At 36.7% G+C, this 21,863-nt stretch overlaps 1 protein-coding gene across 1 annotated transcript; it reads right to left on the bottom strand.

Moving 5' to 3' along the window:
• Nucleotides 1–1,314: 1,314 nt before the first annotated feature.
• Nucleotides 1,315–20,065, bottom strand: slco2a1 (solute carrier organic anion transporter family, member 2A1). The gene is made up of 13 exons (XM_084425242.1): nucleotides 19,933–20,065; nucleotides 13,331–13,468; nucleotides 12,507–12,669; nucleotides 10,902–11,117; nucleotides 10,710–10,808; nucleotides 10,463–10,599; nucleotides 9,147–9,222; nucleotides 8,508–8,672; nucleotides 8,114–8,321; nucleotides 3,271–3,418; nucleotides 2,040–2,200; nucleotides 1,867–1,931; nucleotides 1,315–1,434 (listed from the first exon to the last, which is right to left on the bottom strand). Exons 1-12 carry the CDS (start codon nucleotides 19,990–19,992, stop codon nucleotides 1,889–1,891), a joined length of 1,614 nt encoding a protein of 537 aa, XP_084281368.1. The 5' UTR covers nucleotides 19,993–20,065; the 3' UTR covers nucleotides 1,315–1,434; nucleotides 1,867–1,888.
• Nucleotides 20,066–21,863: the final 1,798 nt, after the last annotated feature.

The raw sequence follows: 21,863 nt of genomic DNA, 5'->3' as shown, positions 1-21,863 counted from the left end.
ATTCATTACTCCAAGCAGCAATAAGAAAAGCTTTTTGTCATTTGTGTTAAGAACCGTGGTAAAACAATATGCACAAAGGGTATAATAAAACAGCAATATCAGGTATAAAAATATATTTTACAAACATTTGATGCCTAGTTTTAAAATGCCTTCACATTTGAAAGTAACATTTTAAATCTGCTCAGGCTACAATCGTTATTTGAAGCTGCACACCTCAAATGGCACACAGTTTGATATTCTACACACTTGTGTACAGTATATGTGTGCATCTGGCGATAGATGAGACATCCTTCACATAGTCTTCAAATAGAAGAGTAGATATATGGACGGGGAAAAATTATTTTCCCAGTCAACCATTTTGAATCATGATTCAATTGCATATTAACCAAAGTTAAGGACTATAGACATTTCTCTTATGTTTTGTGTCCTCCTCATAGGTGCCACAGTAATAAATCCAGCTTCAAATAATTTGCTGATGAAAACTGCAGCTAAGATTATGATGAATTGTTTTGAGTTACTATACATAGTTATTTATTAATACCAAAATAACTGCAGAGGTGAAAAGTCCCTGCATCTTTCCAGTTAGGACCCTGCATGCATGCAGGGGGGAAATAAATACTCAAGCAGTTACTTGAGAAATATCCAAACTGAATTCCAGCCAGATGTTGGAAGGAGGGGTTTCTGACAAGAAATGTCCAGGGGCTCAACTCACTGAGAAGGTTCTCAAAAGTGAGATCCGATAGGTTAAGCAGGGTTGAGGCATCACAGCGGTCCCTCTGGCCTTTTCTCTAAGCTGTACTCTCTGGTCCGGTGCATTTTCCAGCCAATAAATGCCATGAGTATAATGCCTAACGTCTTATAGCCCACCTGAAGCCCTAGATACCTGTAACAAGTCATCATGATCATCATCAGTGCTACACTGTAAAACATTATTTTCATGATTTCTTATCACAACTTTTTATCTTTTGTCAAATCAACTTAGATAATTAATGTGGTTACGATAACACAATATTTTGAGTTTCTATTTATTAAACCAATCTCCTTCATTGTATGAACTCAAATTTTTTATTTCAGTGAACTAAAAAATGTAAGGCAACCAGGTAACTTACTTGTTTAAGTTAAACCAACAATATTTTTTTACAGTGCAGTAATTAGTCTGGATTTAATTTCTATTTTTAGCCTTGTGTTGCTGAATATATGTGAAGTATACAGTATGTGTGTTTAAGCTCACTAAATTCAAAACCTACCATTAGGAGTTTTGACACAAATGTACCTTTATAATGTATTTAGGTCAAAAGAGAAAATATCCTTACCTGTTTCTCAGAAGGTTGTTGTCATAGTAACCACATCCTTGCTTTTTCCCACAAGCCGTTTTCCACCAAATACATGTGGAGTCTATGGTCATCCCGAACAGAGCCGGAGCTGGCAGCCAGGCTAAGCAAAGAGAAAGAGAAAAAAGAAATCATTATACTACATGTTTAAACAAATATATATTGCTATGCACTAATATACTAAATAAGCATAGATAGTTTGTAATGATGTTGTTGTAATAAGATACAGTATACAGTATATGACTATACAGTAACTATGTTGTTGTATCGCCACAAGGGGGCGTATAGTACTTACAGTATTGCAATTGCACTTGCACAATTTAGACAGAGATTTTGTTTTGGGTTTTTTTCCCAGGAAAGTGATCTCATGTTAGAATAATTTAAATGGTTATTTACCCTGACCACTTTCTCTTACCAATTGTTTTGTTTTAGGATCTTGCAGGAAAATTTTATGAAAAGAAAACTTTTAACACTTTAAAAGAATACATAAATAAAAGTAAAAAAAAAAAAAAGGGTATTTTGGTCATTTACTTACTAAGAACCCTCAAAAGCAGAAACTAAACCCCTATGGCAAACGACTTCTCTTCTGGAGGAACTGACCTATAGTTAAAGACAGAATGATTGAAATAAGATGAGATAAAATAAAATAAATAACTCAATTTCTTACATTTTAAGTTCTCACACTGAATGCAATGTTGTGTTTCTCACCTCAGCACCATCATGTAGATAGGGTTGTGTGTTAGGCTGGCAATAAGTCCGGCTAGAGATATGATGAGCATTACAGGCAGGAGATAGTGAGGGCAGGCGTTGGCACAAGGGCCAGGCTTGGCGATGCCCATAGTAGCAATACACTGGCAGTTACTAAAAATCTGTGTGCAAAGAGATAGTGGACGTTATTATGATATGGTTTTTCAATACGAACATGAGAGCAGTAAATGTTAAGTTAACTGTTAAGTGTCCAGTAACCCATACACGTATATACAAGTACTTTTCTTTTTTTTTTTTTTTTTTTTGTATATCTATGTAAATATCTAGGCTTATCATATTTTAAATGTGAAGAGAAAATGCTTTCCGTATCTTTTTTATTTAAAAGGTATTGTATCAAAGTCAAACTATACAATATGACACAAATTCACCTGTCACATTAAGTGTGACATGCATATCCTTGAAAAACAAAACTACACAAATCTGACCCAGACTTCGATAAATAAAGGTTCATAAGGATAAACATGGTTTGTCACATAATAAAATAACAAACCAATAATACAATAATTCATCATTTTCAATTTGTATGGTACATTTTGAGTTACCAAAACCAGTTGAGAACCCCTGCATGAGTGCATATCTTCAATACAAACATCATTATTGCTATAAGGATACTATAAATTTAAGAGTACAACAACTAAAAGTGTTTCATTAGATGCTGCTAATACTAACACTTATTTTATGTTTTCTTGTGCTCCATTGACTTCTAATGACACAGTGTCCTCCATTGCCTGTTTTGACTGAAATGAACCAGCATAGGAGTCCAGAAACAAGTCTATTTTTTACTATAATTGCCTCTTGGTATGATATGTGCTGTGTCATACAAAATAATTCATCATCAACTGCTCCTGTAAGTCTCTTGCTGGGCAATTATACAGAAGCTTTAACACTAAAGTTGTCCTAAGTCCCCAAAGCACTTCCTCCAGGAAGTATTACTAATTAGCGATTGATTGGATTCAACCCATTGATCGCTAACAGACCATGACTGGTCATTTGCTCGGTGTCGCTAGTACAGCAGAGGCTCACAATGAGCTGCTTTCCAGCTTCAGTAATGAGCTAAATAAAGGTCTAAATGGATAGATCTATACATGCAGTGACTCTGCTAGAACTCTGGCTTGAGATGACAATTTCATGACATGAAATATGTTCTGTTTTGTCAGGTTTATTTATTTACCTGGACTCTGTATGGGTTCTTGGGATCCATGGTGAAGTTTTTGCACCCAGCATGGCAGGGTGAGATGTACTCAATGTTGTTTTCCCCACACACTGGGTTAAAGGTGCTGCTGGGACATGAGCAGTTTGCACTACAGGGCAGAAGAAGCCTGCAGGGCATAAAATAACACAGTTTAGCCTTTACTTGCAGAGCACAGAAACATTTTATGAATCGTAATCTTAAAGAAATAGTTCATACAAAAATTCTGTCATTATTAACTGAAAATATTGACATCCTCATAGCTTTCCTTGGCATGTTCATGAGAATTTGTGATTAGTGGTGTACGATTGATGAGATTTTTTTTTTCAGTTTTAGTCGATTCTTTTCAATTAATTCGTTGATAGAGTTCATAAAACTGGTCTGAATGATTTGTTCATGAATCGGTCTGATCCGGTTCTCAAATTCAACTCACTGACTCATTTATCCAGTCATATTAGGTAACATCTCACTGGACTGGAAGAAAATGTTATTTTGTTTATCACACAATGCTATTGTATAGCTTCAGAAGATTGGAATATAGCACACAGGTGGTATGGACTACTGTTATTGTATTTGTATGCTGCTTTTTTGTCCTTTTCTCATTCATTGTCAGTCTATGTCATCTTTTGTGTTTCATGGAAGAATGAATAAAACCTTAGAACAACATGAGGCTAAGTAAACAATGACATCATTTTTGGGTGAACTATTCCTTTAACATTCAGGACACAGTCACAGGGTGTGTGTTTAAACGTTCAATTATTTTCACAATGACACAATAATAGTAGTATGTTCATAAAGTTCATGGAAACCAGTCAAAATACTTTCCTCATTTCCTCCCAGTTGGCATAGTGAAAGTTTTCAGATATGTAGCACAAAGTATTTTGAATGGTGAAGTGAACTTCAACTGATTCCAAGAACTACTTTAAATGACTAAGCCCCATGCTGTTCACCTGATTATATAGCATTTTCACTGGAAGTTGTTCTGGACTCGAAGATACAAACTTTCACTAGAACACAATGGTCTGAATCCAAACACTGGCAGAAGACAAATAACAGACTTAACTTAAAGGGTTAGTTCACCCAAAAATGAAAATTATGTCATTAATGACTCACCCTCATGTCGTTCCAAGCTCGTAAGACCTCCGTTCATCTTCGGAACATAGTTTAAGATATTTTAGATTTAGTCCGAGAGCTTTCTGTCCCTCAATTGAAAATGTATGTACGGTATACTGTCCATGTCCAGAAAAATACAGACATCATCAAAGTAGTCCAAGTGACTACAGTGGCTCAATCTTAAGTTTATAAAGCGACGAGAATACTTTTTGTGCGCAAAAACAAAAAAAATAACGACTTTATTTCCTATTCATTTCCTTCTCTCTGGGCCTCGAGTTAGTTCACGTAGTGTAACTGCGTAGCGCTTCTGGGTTGTACGTCACACGCATCACACACATGACCAGCGTCGGCCAATAGTGAGCCTACGTGTGACGTACAACACAGAAGCGCTACGCAGTTATACTACTTGAAAAGACTCGAGGCCCAGAGAGAAGGAAATGAATAGTGGAATAAAGTCGTTATTTTTGTTGTTTTTTGCGCACAAAAAGTATTCTCGTCGCTTTATAAACTTAAGATTGAGCCACTGTAGTCACTTGGACTACTTTGATGATGTCTGTATTACCTTTTCTGGACATGGACAGTATACCGTACATACATTTTCAATGGAGGGACAGAAAGCTCTCGGACTAAATCTAAAATATCTTAAACTGTGTTCCGAAGATGAACAGAGGTCTTACGGGCTTGGAACGTTGGGGGAGTCATTAATGACATAATTTTCATTTTTGGGTGAACTAACCCTTTAACAGTGTTTTCAGTGTCTGTGAGAACCAGCTGTCTTCAACTGGCCCTGTTTATAGAAGATACATTTGTACTACACTCTTAGAAGGAAAGGTTCTATATAGAAACTGTTAGGCACTTCATATATAGAACCTTTTAGGGGTTTCCATCATGGCATACTTTTAAGGATTTAGTTTTAAATAATAATAAATCATAAATAGCCGGTGTGATAAGCTGTCTTCAAGATGGCCTTTGTTTAGCCTCCTCTCGCAATAAAGAGTCGTTCTACTGAGTCCTCCGCTCTCTTGAGTTCCGTCTAGACAGTGATATCAAGTCTGTTGAATCTCTGTTGGCCGCTGTGATAAGCTGTCCTTACGGTTGAGCGTAGTTTGGCCTATAGAGAATCATTCTGCTGAGGCCTCTGCTCACCTGAGCTCCATCTGTGACATCAAACGTGTCGGCCCTTGGTGGGCCACTGTGGTAAACTGTCTTTAAGGTTGAGTGAAGTTTGGTCTCCTCTCGCTCTAGAGAGTTGTTCAGTTGAGGCCTCCACTCACCTGAGTTCCATCTAGACAGTGACATCAAGAGTGTCGGCTCTCTGTGGGCCGCTGTGATCAGCTGTCTTTAAGGTTCAGTGTAGTTTGGCCTCCTCTCGCTATAGAGAGTCGTTTTTCAGAGGCCTCTGCTCTTCTGAGCTCCATCAGAACAATGATATCAAGTGTGTAGGCTCTCTGTGGGCTGCTGTTATAAGCTGTCCTTAAGGTGGAGTGTAGTTTGCCCTCCTTCTGAGCTCCATTTAGACAGCGACATGAAGTGTGTCAACCCTCGGTGAGCCGGTGTGATAAGCTGTCTTCAAGATGGCCTTTGTTTAGCCTCCTCTCGCAATAAAGAGTCGTTCTACTGAGTCCTCCGTTCTTCTGAGCTCCATCAGAACAATGATCAGATGTGAGAAAGCAATTTTGAACCCACAATCACTTGCCTCTCGTCTGGCAACAGCACAAGTGACAACATCAAGCAGTTCCTCAAAAGTGGCAAACGGAGGAAGCTGTTCTGCCGAGGCACCCGCCAGCTTATCTTCATCCAACCCCTCAAAATCAGACTCAAAATCAGACTCAGAAAGTATGACTTCCTCGTTCTGGTCTGAAGAATTCACAGAGCAAGCTTCAAGATCCAGTACGGGGTCTTCTGAGTCAGCGGAAAGCGCTAGATACAAACAATTATTCATCTCAAATCCCGCTTCTGCCAACTCCACATATGAGCCCGAATGTTCAGATGTTCAGTCATGTTTATTCACCCCCCTTCAGAAGAATCCTTTACACAAGCTTCGGATATTCGACAATAACAACAAAACACGCAAATAGTCTTACTCATCCAAAATCCCAGAAATAACCAGTAGTGGAGTGCAGCCTTACGGAGAGACTCAGGAAGAGGTTGCAACTTTTAAACTGCACCTGGACGTTTCTGAATGGTTAGTGGATACATTTATGTAGCTAGATGTTGTTGAGTTACATTGATTCATCTCATCGACTTGCATGTACCGTCATGTTTAACTTTTACACAAGTTTACACAGTTCCCTGAGGTCTTTATAAGACAGTGGTGAAATTTTTTGGTCAAATAGTGTTCTATGCTCATCTGTGCAGCCAACGACAGAACAGTTTGCATGCTTTGCTCGAACTTTTGCCATTGCGTTAGAACTGGTTACACTGTTGTAAACCAAATGGCGCCGCCATGGGTGGAAACTTGAAGAGTAAGGGGCGGTAATAATAAATAATAAGATCCCCTTCCAACGCCGAAAAGGGAGCGAAATCTGATCGGCCTATTTTTTGACATGCTTACAGAGAAAGGCTTACCAAAACAAAGTTACTGGGTTGTCACTTTTCAGATTTTCATGATATTTCCCCTTTAAAATCTATATTAGCAATACATTTTTTGTTCATTTTTGTATATTTTTTTATATATAAAAAAAAGAAAAATGTGATATAATGTGTATAATTTCATATGTGATACAACACTAAAATAATCAACAAGGTCAAGTTTGGTTCAAGTTTCTAAAGCACATTTAGAAACAGCCACAGGCCGACCAAAGTGCTGTACAATAAGGGCATAAGGGTGCACAATAAATGAGAAACCATAAGATCACCATAAGAACCAGACAGAACTACACATTTAAAGCCAAGGAAAAAATATGAGACAGTTTTAAGACAGGATTTGAACTCAGATTGGAAGGCGTTCTAATGTGATTAGGTAGATTATTCCAAAGAGTGGGGCCAGCCACTCTATTTCCTCTGGTCTTTAGGCGGGTTCTAGGGATCTGGAGGAAGAATTAACCCTCCGATCTTAGACCTCTTGCGGGAATGTAGGGGTGGAGTAAGTATTAAAATAGGTTATTAGTCAAATAGGTTGGTGCAGGATTATTTAAGGATTTGTAGATGAATAGGATTTAAAAAAAGATTTTTTGACTATTCTGATTTGAATAATTGTCAGATTTATAGGAAAAACAGAAACAGGCTCCCTATAACATAAAGCGTTTATGTAGCTTAAACAGTAAATCATGGCGCTAACACTCATGGGTTCATCGGGTTTGATTCTTAAGGGGATCCATGATCCATTAAAATGTATACTTTGAATGCAATTTAAGATGCTTTGTAAAAATGAATCAGCCAAATGCATAAATGTGAGGTGAGGGAACTTCTGACAAAATTGGCCAAAATTTGCTTATCGTGATGTGATTGATTGCACAGAAAAACTTTCGTCTGAGTTCGCTCAAAGACACAGTCTTCTAACAGTTATTTAACTGAACTGAGAAAACAACATGGAAGCAATCAAACAAATGAGAATAGTTTGTTTTGCAGTTTCTCACCTAAGCAGGCCAGACCTGACTAAAATTAAATGTATTTATCTATTGATTTATTTTTAATTGATTTATTAGCTCTATCTAGATTGCAAAAAATATTTCCTCAAAACCAACTCAAAAGAGCATCCTGTGAAACTCACCCACTGGTGGCATTAGATGTTTTGGGGTAAACACCAGCAACATCTTGTGTGGGGCAGCCCATGAAGAAGAGAGGCACACAGCAGAAGACGGAGATGGTGAGCATTACAACAGAGAAACGTGGAATGGCTCTGAATGACAACACCCAGCGTTTCATAATCAGACCACCGAGCACCATCCCCACGGCAACGGCCGGCAGGTTTAAAGCACCTGAGAGAAAACAAAGATTCATTCACACATATTTTCATAAGGGATATTTCTCAGTATAAAATCATGGGGACTACGCCATATTTTAGCTAAATATACTGTACACAGCAATGTCAGTGAGACTAGGGCCACGTTTCTCCTAAAACTGTACTCATGTATAATGTATTCTATTATAATATGTCGACTGACCAATAAGAAGGCTGCTGTAGGCTGCAGTGGCACTGTACTGGCGCTCCAGGAACTTGTTGAGGAAGGTGGCAAGTCCAGCGATCACAGAGGAGAAACAGCACTGGGTCAGAACTAGCAGCATGAAGAGAGGACTTAGCAACAGCCTGACGAACATCTTAGGGAACACTGCAAAAACACAGACAGACCACAAGAGAAAGAAACTGATGTTTCGTATTACTTTGATTCATTAATAAATGAAAAGTTATATATATATATAGTGTATATATGAGTGTACGGCAGGAAATCAGTTTTGCACTGAGTACACATGAATGAAGACATGATCATGCATAAACCAGCTTCTTACAAATCATGCCCTGGAGGCAGGTATATTCATAAGAACTTGTCAGATCCTGTTACAGTAACAACCAGAGCATGCTGTATGACTCAAGAGACACGAGACAGCACAGGACTGCAGTAATATTTGTTCTAATTTATTTATTTATGTATTATAATTTTTTCCAATTGATTTTATTTTCAATTACCCATGTCAACTATACTTAAAACTCTACGTAAACTATTTGAATGGCCATAACTATACTAATAAAATGGTCTTACTATTCTTGCTCTAAATGCATAATGAACCTGTTAGAGTGGACTCACTTTTAAAGAAATCCAGCATGGAGCTCTCTGGCTTCTTGGGGTCTTCTTTCGTGATGTCACCCTCCAATTCAAAAGACTGCAAAAGAAGACTTTCTAATCAGCATATTAGAATGATTTCTGAATTATCATGTTACACTGAAGACTGGAGTAATGATGCTAAAAATACAGCTTTTAGGATAAATTACATTTTAAAATATGTCAAAAATAGAAAACAGTTATTATGAATTATTCATCTCACTCCATTTTTTTTTTAACCAAGAGAGACCACTTTTGGCTTTTGTCACTTATTCTACCATTATTTTACTTTATTTTTATACATGTGCCATATGGTGGAGAGATCATTGGAAGCTTCTGTGTGTAGCTTCGAACAGCATCTGCTCAAATGAGGAAAATTAACTCAAGTTTATTTATTTATTTATTTATTATTATTATTATTATTATTATTGAGTTTGGGTGATGAAGATGGAAAATCATGTTTGGGACACTAAAAAAATAGCCAGAGAACCTACAAGATGAGGGCCCATTTTATCTGAGTTTATGTTTTATTAAATGCTCCACAAAAAGTAGAGACACAGATCTGAAACCACATAAAAAAAGGTATATTATTAAAATAAACCTCTTCTTTTTGTTAGAACTTTTATTGGTATATAATATACAGTGCCGTTTGTTTGGGGTCAGTAAGATTTTCTTTGAAAGAAATTTATATTTTATTCAGCAATGATGCATTAAATTGATCAAACATGACAGTAAGAATTTTTACATTGTTACAACATTTTTCAAATAAATGCTGTTCTTTAGATCTTTCTATTCATCAAAGAATCCTGAAAAAAAAACTTATAATTTCCACAAAAATATTGAACAGCACAACTGTTTTCAAAATGGATGATAATAAAAAACGTTTCTTCACCAAATCAGCATATTAGAATGATTTCTGAAGGATCATGTGACACAAAATACTGGAGTAATGATGCTGAAAATACAACTTTAGAATCACAGGGATAAATTACATTTTAAAATATGTCAACAATATTAAATTGTTTTATATAATATATTTTTATATAATTAAAATATATATAAATATAATATAATCTTATATAGTGTATTTCTGTGTGAATTAGGTTTAATATGTATTTTAATTTATATGATGTACTGAATTGTATTGCACTGAAACATCAATGCAATGCTTTTTTTGTCATAAATTTGCATTATTATTGCAACCCTTCCTGATTAAAAAGGAACAACAAGTTTTCTCCCATGTTTCAAGAATCAGAGCCATAGAGGTGTTCAGTTGTCATTAAAACAAAACCATGACTGACCTTCTCTACTTGAAGGGATCTGGGGAAGAAGAAGTAAGGGATTGAGGTGAGAGCAAGACCTCCAGCAGTGATGAGCAGACCCATCCACCATGCACCAACCCAGCGAGGGTCAGTAGGGGTCAACTCCAATGCGTCCCCTAGAGGAAAGAATCATTCTAGGTAACATGTAACACTGCAGCTGTTTACAATTAACATTAACATAAAGAAAAGGAATAAGTCGTTGCTGTCATTTAAAGGGTAACCAAACCTGTGCTGGATCTGTCCACATCCACATAAATACGCAAGACCACAGAGCCCAGGAGGAATCCAAAGGAAGGCCCAAACACTGACAAAGCAAAGAGAATAGCTGCAACATACAACAACAGGAATGTCAATAATCTTAACAGTTCTTTCAATGAACATTAGAAACTCTTGTAAAAAAAAAAAAAATGAAACGTACCAATATAGAGAGGTGAATTCCCAGCCCCTGCAAAGTCATCTATATAAGATATGCCAAAAGGTTGAATGGGGACTGAACCGATTCCAAAAAGCAGCTGGGCCGTAGCCATTAACACCCAAAATTTACTGGTGTCCACAAGCTTCCGTGAATCCTCCTGACCACAAGCCTCGGCACCAGTTGCATTCCCACGCACATCACACATATCATGTCTGCTCGCTGTTGGATTTAAACACATTCATTCCAAAAACTATCAGTCACATCAGCCATATTTGTGTTTAGTCAAATGTTTAGTAAATGTTTACTAGAATGATGAGGACAAAATATCTACGGTCCGCATTTTACACTTAAAACTTGAGGGTTGTCCAAGCTGCTCTTGTCCACACAATTAGTTTTATGCCGAATGTTATGTGAACAAACAGGAAAACAGATCTGCATTCGCTTGTTGGAGAAAGTGTTAACGGCAATACAAACTGATGTCGGTATCTATGGACCTTTAAGGCAATCATCTCACCTAGCTAGTTGTTTTATTGTTGCCTTTTTATTCGATTTAAATATCTTAGTGAACAAAAAAAATAAAAATACATTAACATAATCTGCATATGCAATGGAGATCAGTTATCCTAATCTTTGCTCGCTCCTTTGAAGGTATCTTCAGTAAAACAGCTCTATATTTAACAAAGCACATATAAAAGACATGAACTGGAAGCGATGCAACCTGTTTTACAGAATGGTCTTTTTATGGAGACCAAAAAAACTCACTTTCATTGTATGCAAAAGAGCAGCTTGGACACTCTACAGTACATTTGTTTTTCACAGAAGAATGAAAGGCATACAAGTACAGGTTTGAAATAACATGTGGGTTAGTACATGAAAAAAACAACAACAACATGGCTTTAAAGACTATGTAAGTTTCCTTTAACCTTTGCATAGCATTGTAATGTATAAGTCCAAATGACAGAATCTGCAGGCAGAATAGGGTAAGTGAGAGAATGAAGCAAAAATAAAAGGTTTAAGGAAGTGTAGGGAGATAATCATTATCTCTTGGAGTAAATTCCAGGTTTTTCTTTCCAGTCTGATCAATCAGGCAGTCTCATCTCTACGGTATCTCTCCACTCCTTTGTCCTCATCTCTTTCCTTTTTTCTCTCTATCCTCTCCCTTTTCAACCTCAATCCATTTATTTCTTCATGTTTTTTTTCCCAACCTAATGCTAAACCCTATCTAAGAAGTGAGGCTAGGGTCAAAATGGAGTCTCTCCGCAGGCACTTCCTGTAGACCTGCCTACCCTGTTATGTCTAAGCTGATGTTTATCATTCAGCTTTGTTATTTTAGACCCCCACTTTGTTGTGTCTGGTTTTCTTCAAAGTGTCCTGAGCCTTTTTAAATGAATGCAGTGATATTATAATTTTGATGAGCTTAGAGTCTAAGATCCTCTACTCAGGGCATGAAACAATATGGTCATGCATAAAAACAAACTAAGACAGAAAATGGGGAGGAAGAGTGTGCAGAGCTCATTCCAACAGATGTGTATATTTTCAAATAACTTTTACACTTTGTAGATACACATTGAGATAAATATGGATGCTAATGGCCTGAATGACACTTACCATGCAGGACAGAGTCAAAGGTGTAGGGCTGGGACAGGAAGTGAGGTAGAGCTAAGATCATGGCACTTATCGACATTAGCAGGCCACCCAGTCCAATGAATCGAGGTCGATGAACCCGACTACCCATGTAACTGACAAACACTATCAGCACTGTGTTCCCTACCTAAGTAAAAATAAAATAAAAAAAAAAACCAGAAAGGCAAGTCACATAAAGCAGCTTATATGCCTAATATACGAAGCATCCTGACAACAGCAGCATTTGTAAATATCCTACAGTATAAACTAGGCTAGCTTTTTAACTAGCTTGACTATCTTAGACTTCTTTAAACATCCAGCCACATCAGAAATACCATGTTGGTTACAGGGTTATTATCGCATCTAAAACTAAAACCATGAAAAATATTTCCATTACTTTTCCACAGTTTTTTACTTTTAAAACCTTAAAACTTAAACCGTTTTAAGTTAATAATTTAATCATTCATTATCATAAAAATACCTTATGACTTCATTTGAGATCTGTGTCTGTTGCACATGCTCATTTCTGTCATTTAAGCAGCTTAGTATCTGCAAGAATTTTAATATTGTGTATCCTTACACATTACGTCACCTTAAAACCACAATACGACAATATAGTAACACTAACTGACATTCAACAACCAGTTAATTGTGAAGGGAAGGAAAAATGATGAGATGAAAAGGCTTGACCCGTAAAATTCAGTTTTCAAAAAGTTAATATCTAAATACTTCATTATTTATTAGACTTTCAATGTTTCCACTTAAGCAAGCCATAAACTTTTTGTAAGACTGTATGGAGTGGTCTGTACCTCATGGAGGGAAGATATGGTTCCTGAAGAGAGGCTGTCAAGGCCATAGCGTCTTTCAATTGTTGTGATGGTGCTCTTGAAGTAAGAGCTATACATGAGTTGAGTGAGCTGGAGCAGGCCATGACATAACACGAAGAACTACAGGAAGAGAGAGCAAGAAAATGAAGAATGGTCAGAAGTGCAGGTTATGATTACAGTGAGTGTACCAATGATAACTATCAAGTGTACTAAACATTCTCCAATGATAAAGGAACCTGATGTTCTATGATCTGAGCAAGTGCATTCATCAGTGTTGTTGTTACAGGGTCACATGGGGGTTATTTGAAACAGCACGTCTGGAGCTAAACAACAACTCCCTTCATTTAGAGTTACCTTCCAAATCTCTACAGACTTTGATCTTCAGTGCCTCACCTCAGAACATGAAGGTTAACCACACTGATTTCACAATATATCTGAGTTTACTTTGTGTTTGGTTTATAATGTGAAGGCCAAGTAGGGTAAGCCATACTCGGAATTTGTCCTCTGCCTTTAACCCACCCATGGAAAAGGCAACATAGTTTAAACCAAACGTAGAGCTCTTAAAATCACCTTCAAGATTTACACTGTTGTTTTAAAAGATGCCACTGCCCCAAAAGCTCCTCATTGTGCAAATAAGCGATAAAACAAAGGTGGTTCATAAAAATGGAAAACTGGATCAGTGTTTGTATCTGCTCTCCATTAGTATCTGACACTTTTCTGTACATTTCCAAAGCCTGGAAAAAAATTCTACCATTCTTATAGGCATGAAATGAAAATTCATCCCAGCTATTTTGCAAATGCATGTTATAGATCTAATTATGAATGTTTCCTTGCATGTTTCATTTTTTTATGTCTGTCATGTCATAACTTCCAGTGAAAATGGCCAACTTCACTAATCATGTAGTCTGCTTAAACCCCATCAATTAACTGCAAGCTTGCATTCATTTTTTGAGTGCAACACCCACATTTCAAAATCCAATCAAAAAAGGACAGTACCAAATCCCCACCATATATATATATTTTTTCAATTATAACTCGTATGTCACAGACGTGGAACAAAAAGAATTTCAGTTCAATCGTTACCATTGTGGTGAGATGTAGAGCATGTGACGTGTTAGGGTTGAGAACCTTCTTACAAGAATTAAGTTGTTTTAATATAAAAAGCAACTACTATTGCAATGAATGTAACCATAATACACAACCTAAAAAGAAAAACTATGTTAAGCTTGTTAGTGCTTTTATTACCAGCTTTATACAGTCAAAAATATCTTACTTTAACTTTACTCGATTAAAACATGGACTGTTGTTCAATGTGATTAAAATATGTTAGCCTATCTCTACTCAAATACTTCAGGTAGGATGAACTTGAATGAATCAAGTTATTTGGACGCGTTTAAGTTGAGTCAATTCAGTTAAAGACCCAATGCACACCGCACTGACAGACAGCAACAGACTGAACAGACTCGGAATTTGAATTGGCCTTTAATTTATCATACATGAAGTATTTGAGTAGAGATAACGTATCATAACATGCTTTAATAGATGCATAATTATGCAAAAAAAAAAAATATATGAAGCTATAGCCATTTTTACTCGTTGTACTGGTTGGCAAATGATCTGATTGTAATGCTTGTCTAGCAGCATTTCACCTCTCTTGAGAAAGGTTCTTGACGATAAGCCATAAATGCAGTAGAGATTAGAGCTCATAAATTGGAACGTTTCCCTGTTTGTGTGTTTGAGAAAGAAGCAGCGGCTCCCAAATAGCATTTTTTGTGCCTAAGACGTCATGAGCAGAAGCAGAGGAAAGTTCGCAGAGTTCTCAAAGGCATGAAACAATCTGATAGGGCATGTAGAGATCTGGACTGGATTTCCTAAACAAACACAAGACATAAATCCCACTCCTTTGCTCATCCTCATCGCCAGCTCTCAATTGCAGGCCAAATCACAACGCTTTCGATGGTTTCTAGAACAGCTAATGCGCCCATTAAATCTTCGGCTTTTTGGTTTGTTAGCACACATAATAGCTGCTTATGACAAAGTTGCTACGATTTCTTTCTTGTTTTTCAGGGAATAGGCTTTAATTACGGAAATATTTTGATAGGCTGTGTCCACTCAAGCAGCCCAACTAAATGCCTTTGTTAGACGTTTGAATGGCAGCTTTGTGCCTCTTTCCGCCCCAGTGCCAGTTCCACATTCGGTTCAGCTTGAATTATTCGACATGCAGCAGCCACGTCTGTATCCTTTCCTGTGTTACAAGGAAGCTCGAGCAGATCTCTCTTTTTTATTGATTTTTCAAGACTCTCTGATAAACCAACACTATGAGCAATCTTTCTCCAGAGGCCATTACTCAATATGTGTCCCTGTGGTACAGTAGGTGTACTATGATCAGGGCATGTTACTATATTGATGGCTATTAGGCCTCAACAAAAGTGCAGGCAATAGCACACGTACAGCCAATCCTGACCATAAGTTCCTACTTAAATTACAGCTTGCAGGTTCATCAGTGCATAATTCTCCCCAAGCAGTCGTAAATCTGTTGCAGAGCTGGCACGTGTTTGATCACTCGCCGCGTCGTGAATGACTATTACAAAGTAGCCTTGGGTAAGCATAAAGCATGTTGAAATATTTGTTTTGGATTGAAGCAATGTGTGAATCGTTTTTGGAATTTTGGAAGAACAAAAATAAAACAATCCTGCCATATGTATGAGAAAATTATTGTCAGACATTTGTCCTACTGTTACCTCATGCATTTACCCTGGCAGGCTGCTTTATGCATTCTAGGAAATTTGAAAAAAAAAAAAAAAAGAGTCAAATGATTTTTCCATTGAGGCATTGGTTTTTCACTTACTCTTTAACCTTTTCATTTATTCTTCATTGCATTAGCCTGTAAACAATGGTTCTCAACCTTTTTGACTTGTCCAACACAACATTGGAAGGTCCCTCACATAATGTATAACAATTTCTTCAAAATGTTCTGCTGAAATTATGAGAAAGCTGCTTGTTTTTTAACTTTTTATTAACAGAAACTGGGAGTGTCAATATGTTAAATTAACCACGATTATTCTTTTGATTCCAGAGGTTTCTTATGGGAATTGTGTGTGTGTGTGTGTGTGTGTGTGTGTGTGTGTGTGTGTGTGTGTGTGTGTGTGTGTGTGTGTGTGTCATTTCAAACAGAGCAATCATACCGATTTGGAGATTTCATTTCCCCATTCAAGGTAGATTGTAGAGATTGTTTGACTATTGCCTAAATAGATAGACAAAGATGACCGGCAAATGAACTTATGTGTCTTTAGGGGACTTTGATAGAGTGTCATTAGTTTTGATTCAGCAGAGCCTTTTAATGATGTTTGAATTGCACTGAAATCGTAGATCAGGCCTAATGTTCTTAGGATACAGTGAGTGATTCAAACTCCACAGATAGAAAACCAATGATGAAAGATTCAATGAACGTGCTGAAAAGCAGTTCCCGTCATCTGTCCAGAACTGGATTTTTCCCCTTCCTCGGCAGCTATTGTGCTACAAGAAGACTCCTGCTGAGTAAAGAGAATCAGGGGAAGAACTGACTTTGATGTTTGATGTCTTAGATGCATTGCTGCACCACTATCACGTTACAGGAGCCATTAAGCAGACATTTTCGGATCTCCTCAGGATATAAAGCTTAAACAGCCAGAAAGTACAAGCCTGTCCCAATCATTTTTGCCCATCCTGTGCACCACAGCTACAAAAATAACAGGACATTTAGGAGCTGTTTCACTTTGGGTTGAAATTGTATTATATTCATATTATAAGGATACATTTCATTTCGTGATGACAAACATAAATTAATAATGACTGCAAAATAATCATGTCTCTCAAGTTCAGGTCCGAGAAAATGATGAACTTGCTATGTTTGAATTCACCGATTTTCACATGGAATGGATTCAAAGAAAATCTTGCAAATGGGACTCGGGAAAAAAAAAAGTCAGCAACGATCCAATGAAGTCAACTGAAATTTTATATAGAAGCTGTTCCAGAATTATGAAATACAGATTTAACAAATCTATGTCCCAATAAGAGTAAATTAACCATTGCATGACAATTTTACATAAAGCCAAGAGTAAATCAGTGGATTGTAGAATAAGTGGAAAAATGCAAGATTAATATGACAGTTTTTCTTAATATTTTACTAATTTCTCTGTCAACAAGTGCGATCTTAAGATGACCTGTGGCCCAAATAAATTATATTTCCTCTGTGCAATTTCTAATGACATGTTCAAGTTAACAATGTTGTTTTGAAATCCCAGCCTGCATTTGACTAAAATAAAGGTGGCTAAATTATTGAGATGTCGATGTCTTTTTTCTGATTTGAACAGAATTATGTAATTATGTATAGAGAAAAAATTAGCAAAATAGAGAAAAGTACAACATGCTATATCAGTATTATCTGTCAATTCAAATGAGTTTCAATCTGAAAAGTGGTTTAGGGATTGTAAACAGACCAAGTACACTGAACAGCATGTTCTACACCTTCTTTCAACATACGTCATCACTGCCTGACTCATTCCGATGAACAAAACACACATATGTAAAAACCTGTCAGTTTAACATGAGCAGCAATGCTCCATTGGTCACATAGACACAAATACTCAATCCATTCACGACACTCTCACACCCTTATTGCAAACACATAAAGTCTAAGTAAGCATATGTGTGTCATAGAGAAGCAAAATGCACAGTAACTTTCAAAAGAACCACACACACACAACTCAAGGCTGTGGATCGTCAATAGTCTATTTTTGAATTTTGGAGAGTGTGTGAAGCTTCTCGTGAAACTTGTACTCTCATTTATTAGAAATAAATTACCACAACAACAGACAGTGCCCTAATAAGGGGTCGAAAAGGAATTCCATAGAATGAAGTAAAGCAAACTAAGCAGACACTTGGATCTGTGTCATATCAAGTTGTCTTAGCTACTGTAATTACAAACAACCATCTTCAAAGGAATTTTTTCTGCTCAGTGTTAGCTTGTAACATGCCAACAATTTATCACAATTACAAAAAACAGATCTGAAGTCGGTGCGAACCACTTTTTCTTCTCGTCTTTTAATTTGACAAACAACCTCTGGGCTGGTTTGTCACAGGTGATTCAACAGCAGTTACTGTTACTTTAGGTGGAGTGATGAGTCTAAAGGATTTTTCAACACCTGACATAATGCCTAATCACAAAGATAGGGGTCGATCCCTAATTTCCGATTGAATCCAGCCTGATTTCATATTCTGAAAGGTCTGTTTATGAACCTTAAACTTTGCAATCTGAGTACAACTGTGGTTTTTGCCTGGTTACACACCTTAAAAGGAAATCTGACAAATGTTAAAAGCTTTTCTTAAGCATATATTTAGTAAATATTCAGTCTACTCCACTGACCAGTTCATAAGATCTCTGGTCAATGTATTTTTGAATCCAGCTGAGAAGATTCAAGCGTTTACATGCTTAGTTTTTCCCTACTCGTTGAGTTATTGCAGGTCTACACCACCCCTTTCTAATGAAAATTTCATTTAGATCGAGCTCAGTTGGATTGAATGAGTTGTTGAGCCATCAGAATAAACAGAATATTTTGGTGCGTAAACAGCAACGATGGTCAAGATCTACTGAGAGAAATGAACAGCTATATCAATTACAAATAAATCTATGACTCTCTAGCAAAGCCAAGCTGAAATAGTTTTGACACCACTTTGTAACACAAAACAGTCTGTGGTCAGGGGATCTTTCTCCAAACAATTTCCAAACACAAAAACACCATAATTAAATGCCGCACACATGACAGACATAATGTGCAAGATGACAGAACTATATTTTAGCCCTACATTCTACAGGCATTCACTTGAGAGAAAAACTTAAATGAATGCAGCTCATGCTGAACTTCAACTAAGCATCGCTTCTGGCAAGCCATCTGATAGATATATACTTGCCCTTGGGCCGAGGTCCTCATCCACAGCTGCTTCAAACTGACAGAAGTCAATCTGCACTGACAGTCAAATACAGCAAAACCTGTTTCTGCTGTCAAACACCTTAAATTAAACATTCAGGGCTTCAAACAACCTGGATTTACAAGTGTGAGAGACATAAGATATACCAGACACACGCACAATGTCCTGCTAGTTTCATTGATACATTTATAGTATTAGACATTATTATTATTAAAATTAAGGATTTATCTTTTTTTTTATTGAAGGACTGGGAACTAATAAAACACAAAGCCATAAGAACTCACGAGTGTTAAAGACAAGAGTTCAGGTTAAAAGTCTAAAGACAATAAAAATTATGACAGCACAAATAATAATATGTGCAACCACTGCACGTCACATCACCACCACCATCAACAACAACAACAACGGCAAGTGCATTGTTGATTGCTTTTAAAAGTCTCTTTAAAGAGATAATTAAACAATTTAGAAAACGATGTCTGCTATGTACAGACAGTGAACAAAAATAAGAACTTTATATTATATGTATACCTTAATATTAATATTGTATTAATATTGGCTTATTATCAATAACATATTAGGCTATCAACAACAACCATGAAACAATAATATTAATTTACCTTTATGTTATAAAACAACGCTGGCTTGGGTTTCTTTATGTCTTTGGCGTATATGTCCATGTTGAAAGGTGAAGTTGGTTGTCAAGCTTGTTTCAGCAAGGATGAGCAAGACACGTTTCCACTTCGGTGATCGTCTATGGGGGATTATATGACCATTATCAGTGATGTCACGAGCCCCGCCCAATGCTCTTCGACCCCGCCCACTACTCCACGCGCGATTGTTTTGGTGATCTTTATCTCTCTCCCCATTTGACAGAACGGAGTTCATTTCTTCATATTACACAGGCGTACTGCACTCTCCGTAAGGAATCTGTGCAAACACATATCATAAACAGCGTAAATCATTTAACCATATTCCACTTAATGATAACAGAGGAGAACAGGATTACTTTTGCTTTTCTACCATGGCTTTATTACACTCAACATGCATTTGTAATAATGCTTTTTGACATGATTTTTTATTACTCATCATCTATAGATAATAAGGTTATATATCAAATTATATCATAAAATATTTTAATCTTTTAAAAAAATCATAATTTTAAGCGTTTAAGTAGGCTATAAATCAGGGTTTCCATCCAGTTCATGGTCTGTGAAACTGTCTAAATTAGTTTTATGTGGTGCATTCATTATCATAATAGAAGTTTGTGTTGATTACATTTGCTAAAAGCTACAGGAAAATGTTTGTTTACATAGTGTACATATTCAATCAAATAAAACAGTCCCATATGGTAAATTTGACACAAATAAAGGGTATAATACAACACCAGAGAGAGCAAAAAACATTACACTGCATTACCCATAGCACTATTTGTAATCACATAGGTCCAAATAAATGTTAAAGGGATAGTTCACCCAAAATTCTGTCATCATTTACTCTCCCTCAAGTTGTTCCAAACCTGTATGATTTCCTTTCTTCTGCTAAACACAAAAGAAGATATTTTAAAGAAGGTTGGTAATTAAACAGTTGCTGGTCCCCATTGGCATCCATAGTATTTTTTTTATTTTTTTTCTACTATGGAAGTCAATGGGGACCAGCAACTGTTTAATTACCAACCTTCTTTAAAATATCTTCTTTTGTGTTTAGCAGAAGAAAGAAAGTCATACAGGTTTGGAATAACTTGAGGGAGAGTAGCCTAAATGATGACAGAATTTTCATTTTTGGGTGAACTATTCCTTTAAGGCTATTTTTCCCCAATCATTTAGTTCTGTCTTAAGGACTTGGCTTTGATAATTACACACCTGTCTTTGAGAGTTTTAAATTGAAGTGGTTTGGTCTGTGCGTCAGTGATTTCCACTGCTTTTACAGCTGCAAAACTTCAAAAGTTTTTAACGACACTTTCATATAAAGTCACGTGCAATGAACTTTGGGATATTACAGACGAGACGGACACCTCACAGTTTGAGTACAAGTTATTTACAATGACATTCCAAAGGACAATTAAAGCTCGGATGTTTATTTTTAAAGGCTTCTCTGCACCAAACCTACAAAGTGTAATTATGGCCAAATCAAAGTCCACCACTCCTACATATAGTACTCTAATGCTTTCTGCGTCATACTTACGATTATGACCTGAACCCATGTGAGTCTCTGGTCATTTCTGCACTCTATAGGGTCAAAGTCTTACAACCTGATAAAAGGCATAGACATTTTTCTGTATAGCCAGGTATATTGACATATTGTACTTCTCCTATCAACATTTAGTGGTTTGTGACTAAGGAATTTCTTCTTCCCCTAGAATGGGCCTCAAGTGTCCCTTATGCTCATGTACTTTGTCTGTACAGTCAAGCGAAACGAAACCTTGGAAATAAGTGCCATTTGGCACAAGCAATCTCACTGAAGAGGCCATAAATGTTACGTCATCTACGTCCCATTGAAATACATTGTTGTAACATTGTTCTTTTCTGACAAGTTTCCAAGAAATGCTTAG

The sequence above is a fragment of the Rutilus rutilus genome (genome assembly GCF_951802725.1).
Source record: "Rutilus rutilus genome assembly, chromosome: 12".
In the NCBI taxonomy this organism is placed as follows: Eukaryota; Metazoa; Chordata; class Actinopteri; order Cypriniformes; family Leuciscidae; genus Rutilus; species Rutilus rutilus.
Note: the sequence above shows the minus strand (reverse complement) of the source record. Positions and strands in the feature narration are given on the sequence as shown.

What these genes read in the sequence shown, in the direction of transcription:
- slco2a1 (XM_084425242.1), bottom strand. Translation starts at nt 19,992, where the DNA reads ATGGACATATACGCCAAAGACATAAAGAAACCCAAGCCAGCGTTGTTT. An exon ending in CCATATCTTCCCTCCATGAG is followed by an intron (nt 12,670 to 13,330) that starts GTACAGACCACT and finishes ATTTTTACTTAG; the next exon opens with GTAGGGAACACAGTGCTGAT. An exon ending in GATCCCTTCAAGTAGAGAAG is followed by an intron (nt 9,223 to 10,462) that starts GTCAGTCATGGT and finishes CTTCTTTTGCAG; the next exon opens with TCTTTTGAATTGGAGGGTGA.